Source organism: Dendrobates tinctorius, unplaced genomic scaffold, assembly GCF_039654945.1.
Source record: "Dendrobates tinctorius isolate UK_male_01 unplaced genomic scaffold, ASM3965494v1 ptg000017l, whole genome shotgun sequence".
In the NCBI taxonomy this organism is placed as follows: domain Eukaryota; kingdom Metazoa; phylum Chordata; class Amphibia; order Anura; family Dendrobatidae; genus Dendrobates; species Dendrobates tinctorius.
In genome coordinates, this window is record NW_027361685.1 from 6,461,199 (window position 1) to 6,472,918 (window position 11,720).

At 44.4% G+C, this 11,720-nt stretch overlaps 1 protein-coding gene across 1 annotated transcript in view; it reads right to left on the minus strand.

Moving 5' to 3' along the window:
- The window catches only part of LOC141082264 (uncharacterized), a 51,728-nt gene extending 44,585 nt beyond the window's left edge, over positions 1 to 7,143 (minus strand). Inside the window, exons 1-3 of the mRNA XM_073566203.1 lie at positions 6,975 to 7,143; positions 6,768 to 6,891; positions 6,587 to 6,684 (exon numbers count right to left, since the gene is read on the minus strand). Coding sequence (XP_073422304.1) covers positions 6,587 to 6,684; positions 6,768 to 6,891; positions 6,975 to 6,998 — 246 coding nt within the window. The 5' untranslated portion in view covers positions 6,999 to 7,143. The remainder of the gene's footprint in view (positions 1 to 6,586; positions 6,685 to 6,767; positions 6,892 to 6,974) is intronic.
- Positions 7,144 to 11,720: the final 4,577 nt, after the last annotated feature.

Sequence of the window (11,720 nt, forward strand, 5' to 3'; positions counted from 1 at the left end):
GCATGATTGGCCCCATCCCGCTCCTGGTATGCAGTGCCCCATCTCATCGTAGTATGCATGGCCCCCATCCTTATCCTGGTATGCAGGGCACCATCACTATTCGGGTATGACTGGCCCCCCATTCCAGTCCTGGAATGCATAGCTCAATCCTTATAATTGGCCCCCATCCTGGTATCCATGGCCCCATCACAAAACATTAAAAAAAAGCATTACACTTACCTACCCGGCACTCCCTTGCTGATTCCTGCTCTGATACCAGCAACTGCTTTATGCTTGTAAGCAGCACATGGCAGGGACATAATGCGTGCTCACAAGCAGAGCACAGCTGCCGGAGTACTCGCCGTTAAAACTATATCAACATTATGAACATAAAAAAGGCTTCTCCCCTATGTGACGTCTCTAATGTTTATTAACAGTTGATTTCCAAGTAAAATATTTCCCACATTAAGAAAATGAAAAAGGCTTCTCCTCTGTGTGACTGCTCTGATGTCTAACAAGAAGCGCTTTCCGGTTAAGATATTTCCCACAATCTGAACAGGAAAAAGGCTTCTCCCCTGTGTGAGTTCTATGGTGAGTAACAAGCAGTGATTTATGTGCAAAACCTTTCCCACATTTAGAACAGGAAAAAGGCTTCTCTCCTGTGTGAGTTCTTTGGTGTTCATTAAGATTCCCTTTCCGGTTAAAACATTTCCCACATTCTGAACAGGAAAAAGGCTTCTCTCCTGTGTGAGTTCTTTGGTGGATAACAAGATTCCATTTCTGTTTAAAACATTTCCCACATTCTGAACAGGAAAAAGACTTCTTTGCTTTAGGAGCAGTTTGTTTTTTATTGCCTGTTTTGTGACTTTGATTTTCCTTAGTAGTCGGTAAAGAATCAGAAGATGGGACCTGTTTCATAGGATCAGATGACAGATCTTTGCTGTGAATAGATGATGGTATATCTGGAGTACTGGCAATCACTTCAGTTGTATCTTGTAGGATCTCAAGATCATCAGATTTAAAAGTTGAAGATGTCAGCTGTCCCTCTGATCTCCTGATGCAGTCATCTGCTAAGATAAAAAACAATTATTTTTAATAAAATATCCTTGAGTTTTATATCTTTGAACGTTTCTACTTAAACTGTCCATAAAAATGGCAAGCTATGTAAAAACCATTAATTAATTACCAAGACAATGACAGTTCACAGTCTAATAGAAAACCTTGTTGGATGAGCCAGTAGTGTGCGGTGTTCAACTGTTTGTTCATTCTGCCTCCCAAATATCAAATAAAAAGAAACCAATCAATGTTATGTAGGCGAAAATAATACCAATTCTCATCTCACAAAAACAAGTCCCCACTCAGGTCCATCATCTGTCAATGGAAAAACAGAGGTTCCCGCACTATTAGTGGCTCAAAGGCTGTTGAAAAGCAACAAGGTTTCCATAAACCAATCCGGCAAAATCCGCTCTCACTTCGGAGTCTTGCAGTGTGCGCAAACAACATTTAGCATCCCTGTATTTAGCAATATTATAGTGAGAATCCACTTAATTTGCGGTGTGTCCTGGAGCACAATCTGGGCACTATGTGCTGGGTAATAAAATGGCAAATGTGTAATTTTCACTCTCCAACATCCACTAAGTGTTAATTTCCAGAAAGTGTCTGTGGAGTCAAAATATTCACTCCTCCTACACACGTGGTCTAAATTGTTGGTACCCCTCGTTTAATGACAGAAAAACCCACAATGGTCACAGAACTTTAATCTGACAAAAGTAGAAATAAATCAAAAATCTATGGAAATGAGCAAATGAAAGTCAGACATTGCTTTTCAGCCAGGCTTCCACAGAATTTTTAAACAATTAAAACTCATGAAATAGGCCTTAACTTAATCGGTTCATGACCGCCAATGGTAGATAAACGCCGGCGCTAGCAGGGCTTTGTACAGCGCAGTCGTTTGTCTACGGTCGGCAGTTTTGTGCTCATCGGGACCCCACGTACCTTATAACTAGGGGATTCCACCCCAAAATGCTTCCTGTGACCCCCTACTTCATTGAGACCTGATCGGTACAGGTCCTTATGACATCAGCATGACACCAGCCAATGAGACAAATCACTAGGAAAGTTTGTTGTAGCAGCGAACTTTCGCGGGTGATCTGTCTCATAAAACCGCTGCTTCTCCTCAGATCTCCTGTCAGTGAGAGATTAGAGGAGAAACAGTGTTACAAGTGCTGCTGCCAACAGCTGTGTCAGTCAGCGATTGTGCTATAAAGTAAAAAAAAAAATAAGGCAGGTTAGGGTTAGTGCTATAGTTAGGATTAGTGTTAGGTTAAAGTTAATGTTTATTCTTAAGTTAGGGTTAGGCTAAAGAATTAGGCATTTCTCAATGGTCTCCCCGATAATTTGGTCACGTCAGACACGTAGTTTTCTATTTACGGGAAAAAATAAAAACGAATAAAATGGCCCGTCAGTATTATAGTGCAGAGGAGGCATATACACTTTTATGTTCTGACAGTGAAGAAAGTGCAGTGTCAGATGGCGATGTGGATTTCGAGGGCTTTAGTAGCAGCGACAGTAATAGCTCAGAAATGAGCAGTGATTCTGGTCCATCCTCACACACAAGGACCAGTACAACAAGAAGGACAAATAGCGCTTCTGGAGAAATGTCTCCAACTCAGGGAACAATGCCCAGTACTAGCGCTGTCCCTAGTGCTCGAGAATTGGCGCACACCAATGTCCAAGGGGCTTTGCCTCTTGATGTAGCATTTCCCAGATGGGAGGCTTCGGATTCGGCTACTCCATTCATCCCTAATTTTAATGCCATTCCTGGTATAAATGTGGAGGTGGAAAATTTTGGACCAATTATTTTTTTTAATTTGCTTATGACAGATAGCTTGCTAGAGCATATTGTCCTACAGATTTATATGTGTCCCAATTCATCAGCCAGAATCCACGATCCTATTATGCTAGGTCACATTTATGGAACCAACTAATGTCCTAGAAATGAAAACATTTTTAGGACTTACATTCTCTATGGGGCTTGTTAAAAAACGAGCATTCGGTCCTATTTGTCCAACCGGCCTGTTCAAGCCACCCCTATGTTTTCTGCCGTTCTTCCTAGGACCCGTTATGAGATGCTCATGAGATTTTGGCATTTTAATGACAATAGTCAATGCCTGCCCAGAACTGCCCCAGAACATGACAGACTATTCAAAATCAGACCCATCATCGAAGACTTGACAGAAAAGTTCTTAAAGCTCTACACCCCAACAGAAAACATTTCCATTGATGAGTCCCTTGTAAAATTCAAGGGAAGACTGCACCTCAAGCAATTTATTCCTTCTAAGAGGGCAAGGTTCGGAATAAAGCTCTATAAAATGTGTGAGAGTTCAACTGGAAACACATCAGCTTTTCACATTTATGAGGGGAAAGACCGCAAACTGAACCCACCAGGATGTGCTACTTATCTGGGGACATCTGGAAAATGGTTTTGAGCCTTTTTTTTACAAAACGGCTACAATCTGTATGTTGACAACTACTACACCAGCATACCTCTATTTAAAACTCTGGTTGAACATAACATAGGGGCTTGTGGGACCATTCACAAAAACCATCAGGGGTTTCCACAATCATTGGTCAAAGAAAATTTCCAAAAGGGGCAGTCAGGGGCTTTACACAATGGAGAGCTGCTTGTCCTTAAGTATAAGGGTAAAAAGATATTTTTATCCTGAGCTCGATCCACACAGAGGCCACAAGGGCCACTGCAGACCAACAGGGATCCACTACTCCAAAACCTGTGTCTGTCATTGACTACAGCAAATATATGGGGGTGTGGACCTTTCAGATCAGGTTCTGCAGCCATACCAGGTATCAAGAAAATCATAGATCTGGTATAACAAGTTAGTCATGTATTTGTTTCAGGTGGCCACATATAATTCTTTTGTGTTATACAAAAAAGACGGAAATGCAGATACCGTATATACTCGAGTATAAGCCGACCCGAGTATAAGCCGACCCCCTTAATTTTGCCACAAAAAACTGGGAAAACTTATTGACTCGAGTATAAGCCTAGGGTGGGAAATGCTCCATAGATTATTCCCCCATATACTGCCCCCATTAGAAGCTCCATATTGTTCCCCCATATACTGCCCCCATTAGAAGCTCCATATTGTTCCCCCATATGCTGCCCCCATTAGAAGCTCCATATTGTTCCCCCATATACTGCCCCCATTAGAAGCTCCATATTGTTCCCCCATATACTGCCCCCATTAGAAGCTCCATATTGTTCCCCCATATACTGCCCCCATTAGAAGCTCCATATTGTTCCCCCATATACTGCCCCCATTAGAAGCTCCATAGATTATTCCCCCATATGCTGCCCCCATTAGAAGCTCCTTAAGATTATTTCCCCATGTGCTGCCGCTGCTGCAGCATGTAATAATAAAAAAATGACATACTCACCTCTCCGTTGCTGGGTGTCAGATACTCCACCTGTCCTGCGTCCATGGCTGCTCACCACTATCTGCCACGTCATCAGTCAGTGACGTTCAGACTGCAGGGGGCGCGGCGCACACTAACCACGTCACCGTGCCCTCTGCTGTCTGAAGTCACTGACCGATGACAGATAGCAGCAAGCAGCCATGGACGCAGGACAGGTGAGTATCGCTATACTTACCCGTCCTGACGCTGTGTCTTGAGCCCCCAGCTTCTCCGCGCTCTTTCTTCCTGCCTTCAGCGGTCACGTGGTGCCGCTCATTAAAACTCATGATATGCTGTTCTGGCACCTCAGGGGCTCTGACAATGTGACATGTCACCCACAAACAATTCCAGCAGAATCTGCTCTCCAATACGGCGCTCCTTCCCTTCCAAGCTCTGCCATGCGCCCAAACAGTGGTTTACCCCCACATATGGGGTATCGGCGTGCTCAGGAGAAATTGCACAACAAACTGTATGGAGCAATTTCTCTCGTTCCCCTTATGAAAATGCAAAATATGGAGCTAAAAAGATCTGTGAAAAATCTTTTTTTTTTTTTATTTGCATGGCGCCATGTTATAAACTTCTGTGAAGCACCTGTGGGTTCAAGGTGCTCAATACACATCTGCATAAGTTCCCTAAGGGGTCTAGTTTCCAAAATGGTGTCACTTGTTGGGGGTTTCCACTGTTTAGGCACATCAGGGGCTCTCCAAACGTGACATGGCAACCGCTAATTATTCCAGCATATTTTACATTCAAAAAGTCAAATGTCGCCCTTTCCCTTCCGAGCCCTGCCGTGCGCCCAAACAGTAGATTTCCCCCACATATGGGGTATCGGAACGCTCAGGAGAAATTGCAAAACAAAATGTATCGTCCATTTTCTCCTGTTACCCTGGCGAAAGTGAAAAAAAAAAATAGGTCTAATGGAAAATTTTTGTGAAAGAAAAGTAAATATTTATTTTTTCCTTCCATATTCCATTCATTCCTGTGAAGCACCTGAAGGGTTAATAATCTTCTTGAATGTGGTTTTGAGCCCCTTGAGGGGCGCAGTTGTTACAATGGGGTCACTTTTGGGTATTTTCGGTCATATTGACCCCACAAACTCACTTCAAATGTGAGGTGGTCCCTAAAAAAATGGTTTTGTAAATTTTGTTGTAAAAATGAGAAATCGCTGGTCAACTTTTAACCCTTAAACTTCCTAACAAAAAAAATTGGTATAGTTAATATAGATGCTACTGTGCAGGCGCCACCATCACCGGTGACATTTTGCTGGATGTAATTTCTTTCTAAGCCTCACAATAGCCACAATATTATAGGCATTATCAACAATAATATCAATGCTATTATATGCATTATGTAATAATGGGGGCAGGTCAGTGAGGGATCAGCGACCTGTCATAAGCCAACACAGATGAATATGTAATCAGAGCACCACAAAAAGCCCCGCCCACAGCCCCGCCCCAGAGCACGAGAATCTCATTAACTGAAAACTACAAATACAGATTCCACAACAGTAAACCAGAGTTGCCCTCACTTATGGTGGACCATTGGAGCTACTATGAATCCTGAGCAGAAGATTAGAGAAAATAATATTGCTCCCCATTTCAGGAGAGATTGTGCAGTAATCTGAATTCCTTAGGATCAAAAACAATGTAATTGGTTGTAAGTTCTATAGAAAAGGGCTTTCACTGCCCAAAGTCATTGAACAGTTTTGGATGGAGGAGAATGTTGTGATCTAGAGGCAAAATGGTGATCATGGTAATGCGGCCGGACTACACCACCGATAAAGCAGCCACAGCCGGTGACTGAGAGGAATCTGTGACTTCTCTGCATTCAGTGGTTACTACTCACCTGGGTAGTCATATGTGGGAATCTCCTCTTTACACCACTCATCATCTCTCACATATGTCTCTGTAGTATTAATATGGGTCAGATCTTCACCCTGAAACAATTATTGAAAATGTCACAGACAGATGGAGAAGTCCCATCTATGATCAGCTCTAATCCTGCCATCTCCACCGTTCTCATTACACAAGTATAAAACACATAATACTGGTGGATAAAACAAGACTGAGCACAAGACCTTCACAGCCGTCTACACATCATAGGGGAGATCTCCTGACACCTTCTCTCCATCTACCTGATGATCCTGAGGAGCACTGGGATCTTCTTGGTTACAGTCCTGTGGAAGAAGAGGACGGGGACATCTCTCTGGTGTTGTCCTCTTACTGGATAGATCTGGAGGAAACACATACAGGGACTGAATTCATTCTCTACATACAGATAATTATAGGCCGTGTGTATTTAGTCCTGTCTATTACCTGGTGATGTGAGGGGCTGGGGAACCTCCATTATGACGTTCTTGTACAGATCTCTGTGTCCTTCTAAATACTCCCACTCCTCCATGGAGAAATAGACAGCGACATCCTGACACCTTATAGGAACCTGACACATACAATGATACCGTCATCCCCCCGATCCCATCATAGTGTTACTGTATAATGTCCCAGCATTCCCAGCAGTGTCACCTCTCCAGTCAGCAGCTCAATCATCTTGTAGAGGAGTTCTAGGATCTTCTGGTCATTGATGTCCTCATGGATCAGGGGGTGAGGTGGAGGCCCCGTGATTGGGCTCAGGGGTCTTCCCCATCCCTCAGACACAGGGTCCTGACAGCGATCACTAGAGGTCTTCTTCACCACTGTGTAATCCTGGTTATGGAGAGACACAGTAATAAATCTCACTCCAGACATTTCCAGAGTCCTCACCTCTCCAGTTCTGTCCACCTGTTATTCCCATAGATAAGAATGATGTAATGTGACGTCATCAGAATCTCTCACCTCTCCAGTGAGATGGAAGAGGATCTCTAGGGTGAGGTGTAACATCCTCTCCGCCATCTTGTCTCTGTCCATATCCATCCTTGATGGGGAAATCAGGAAAATTCTCTTCTGTAGAAGATCTTCACTGAGAGGATCCGATATTGTAGAGACCTGAATGAGAAGAAGATGATCCGATGTAACATCATAAGAATCCTGTGTAATAATACACTTACTGGAGATAATAAGGGAAACATATGAGGAGATTTATTATCTTACAGGGTTTAGTTTTCTCCCCTGACATCTACTAATAAAACCTATATATTTAGGCCACAGACAACAAGCAGTTTCCTCCTCGGAGTCGGCAGCTGAACACGTTCCTCATAGACTCATCTTCCATAACGCTAATTCTCGTCTCATTACCGACACTGGAATCGGCATTAGCAATACTGCAGGAGAGATTCATTACACGCGACATGAGAAATAACTCCTTCATGATGAGGACGACATCTTCATCTTCTACTGCGGCTCTAGAGACAGATGTGGCCAGAGTCGGTCACTGCCTCCATCCCCACCGGCCGTCTATATGAAGGTTTCCCGTCTTCCCCGCACTGGAATCTTCTATCTATATGTAATATATGGGTACAACCCCAAGAACACAGTACTAACCGTGAAGCCTAGTGGGGGAAACATCATACTTTGGGGGGGCTTTTCTGTAAAGGGGACAGGACAACTGCAACGTATTGAAGGAAGGATGGATGGGGTCATGTATCGGGAGATTTTGGCCAACAACCTCCTTCTCTCACTAACAGCATTGAAGATGGGTGGAGGCTGGGTCTTCGAACAGAACAACGACCCGAAACACAGAGACAGGGAAACTAAGGAAAGAATAACACAGGGACCGAAAGGGTTAATAGGACTCACAGGAGGAACCGGCCCAGAAAGCAGAAGGTCCAGGAGGGTCTGCCACATATATGACTGCTCTGTGCGCACAGGACCTGTGATGAGGTCACAGGAGGGGAGGAGTCAGGGGTCACATGATCAGGGGCCTCAGTGTGTGCAGGACTCTGCTGTGCTGGTTGTCATGGTGTTGGATGAGGGGAAGTTTCTGTGTGGGGTCAGGAGGGGTTTACAGGGTAGATGTAGCAGAGCCGTGTGTGTACGAGGTGTACGGAGCGGAGCCGAATGTGTACGAGGTGAACGGAGCGGAGCCGTGTCTGTACAAGGTGTACGGACCGGAGCCGTGTGTCTGCGAGGTGTACGGAGCGGAGCCGCGTGTGTACAAGGTGTACGGAGCGGAGCCGCGTGTGTACGAGGTGTACGGAGCGGAGCCGCGTGTGTACGAGGTGTACGGAGCGGAGCCGTGTGTGTACGAGGTGTACGGAGCTTCGGTCTCAGACCCCTGTGTATACTGTATACACCTGTATACCCCCAGCTTTGGTCACAGACCCCCTGTGTACGCTGTATAGACTTGTATACCCCCAGCTTCGGGCATAGACCCCTCCGTGTATGCTGTATACACCTGTATACCCCCAGCTTCGGTCGCAGACCCCTGTGTACTCTGTATACACCCGTATACCCCCAGCTTCTGTCACAGACCCCCCTGTGTACGCTGTATACACCCGTATACCCACAGCTTCGGTCACAGACCCCTGTGTACTCTGTATACACCCGTATACCCCCAGCTTTGGTCACGGACCCCCCTGTGTACTCTATATACACCCGTATACCCCCAGCTTCAGTCGTAGACCCCTGTGTATGCTGTATACACCCGTATAACCCCAGCTTCGGTCACAGACCCTGCATCTCTCACACTGTAGAACTGACGCCGGACACACACGGTAAAACTGCGGTCGTCGGTCTCTCATCTCTCGCACTTATACTGATAACATAAGATGGAGTCAGACGAACCCTCCTACAAAACGTGAGAACAAAGTCATTACTACAGGACTGTGTGAGAAAGGGATTTATTCTACAAGAAACGCTGGGGCCACAAATGAGAATAACATAATGTCGTTCATCTTCTCTTTCACCACAGATATTGACAGTGAGGACGACTTCCACTTTGCCGCAATGTGGATTTTAGTGGCCATACATAAGTAGTTTACTAGCTTCTGAAAGCTTTCTGGAAGCCGGGAAGGCCTGGTTCCCAGTAAAAGGGTAGAAGGTTCCAGATCAACCGGTCCACCATTCATTTGTGCTATCAGATGCTTCACCTTCTCCCAAAGCCCAGAAACCACCGTACAAGTCCACCAAATATGTCTCATGTCACCAGATATTCCACAGCCTCTAAAACAGTCTCCCGAGATTTTAGGAAAAATGCTGTGAATTTTTTCCGGTACATAATAGACTCTGTGCAATAGTTTTAAGGAGGTCTCCACAAGGGAAGTCTGGTGACTACCTCTTGATAGGGTGTCACAGCTACGATACCATTCATCAATTGTCTGTTCAAACCCCAGATCCTCCTCCCACTGTAACATATACTTCAATTTTTTATCATCTTGTGGGGAGTTTCTAGCACAGTAGATCAATGAGATCGTTCCCCTGCCCAAAGGGTCATTTAGACATTAATTTTCAAAACTGGTTGCCCTGAGAGTAGTACCGCTCGGGAGGATCTGCTTTGCAAAGTGGGAGATCTGGTTCAGTCGCATTACCTCCCTAACTGGAGGGTCAAATGTTTGAACAAATTCCTGTTTGTCAAGTAAGATATTAAATGGGGAACACAAATGTTTAAGTATATGAATACCTTTCAGCTTCCACCAAGAAAACATTTGTGGCTCAAGGCCTTGCGGGAACATGGGGTTTTGTAATATAGCTGTCAGGGAGAAGGGCTTTATTGTAAGTTATATTTAAACCGGACTTTCCTCCAAAGAGGCAACGAGTGGACTGTAAAAGGAGCCACATTCATTAACCCCCGTGGAAGTCGGTCTGTGGTCCACATTAGGCCTGATAAAGAGAATGGTTTGGAGAGAAATGATTCCAGAATAACCCATCTCGGACTATTGGGATATGAACACGCACTTATTAATGGAGCAATCTGTGCCGACTTGTAATAAAGTGTAAAATTAGGGAGGGATAAACCCCCTTCTTTTCTGTGACGGAACATACGTTTTTGCACAATTCTGGGTTGTTTTCCTAGCCAGAGAAACTTAGACATCATAGAGTGTAAATGAGGGAACGTTCTGGCTGGTACCATAATTGGGAGGGACCTAAATAGATATAAGAAGCGAGGCAGTGACACCATTTTTAATGCCTGTATTCTGCCGAGCCAGGATAACTTTGAGGAAGCCCATCTATCCAGGTCCCTCTGGAAGTTTTGGATCAGTAGAGTGTAATTCCACCTAAACAGAGGTGACCTGTTGGCTGTTAAGTTGATACCCAGATATGTTAGATAATGTTCTTTGTGTATAAACCCAAAATGGGAGGCTATATTAGTTTGCTCTTAGGAAAATTTACAAATAATGCTTCGGATTTATCAATGTTAATCTTCAACCCTGAGATCTTCTCAAATTTGTGAAGGAGGGAAAACAAGTGAGGGAGTGTAGTGTGGGGACTTATTAATGTTAGCAGGACATCATCCGCAAAGAGGCTGACTTTATATTGGTCTCCCATATTCTCAGGGCCCAGGATATTCTGATCTCTCCTTATTGCTTCCGCAATGGGTTCCATTGTAAGAGCAAAAAGATCCGGAGATAGAGGACAGCCCTGCCTGGTACCCTCTGAATATTAATTGGAGGGGGATGTGGTGACGGGAGTTTTACATAAGTGATAGGGCTGTCATATAACAATTGGAGGCACTTTATAAGTTTAGGGGAGAATCCGACTTCCGATAGAACCGTAAAGAGATATGTCCAGGACGCCGAATCGAAAGCCCTCTCAGTATCTAATGCAAGCAGGAGAAGTCGCTTTCGTTGTAGGTTAGTTGTATGAATAATATTTAACGCTCTCCTAATATTATCTGGGGCCTGTCGCGCTGGTATAAAACCAACCTGACCCCGATGGATGAGGTGAGGGAGGATTTTATTGGTCCTGTTAGTCACAATGGATGTAAAGATTTTGAAGTCAATGTATAAGAGGGATATAGGTCTATAATTTGTGGTGAGATGATCTTTCTTAGGATTAGGGATTACGGTTACATGCGCCACGTAGAACTCAGGGGGCAGCTGTGAGCCATTTAGTAGTGAATTACAGAGGTTTTTATATGTGGTGTCAGCACATCGCTGCATTTTTTATAATATATTGCTGTAAGACCATCCGGCCCCGGGGCCTTTCCTCTTTTTAGTTTTTTGATTGTTGAAACTATTTCCTCCTCAGAGATGTGTAAATGGAGTTGTTGTGCCGCGGACTCAGTCAGGTTAGGTAGATGTAGTGTGTGAAGGAATGACTCCAGTAGTGAGGGGGGGTGATTGTGGGGGCGAATACAAACTCTGGGGGTATTCATTATAAGTGCTATACATGACA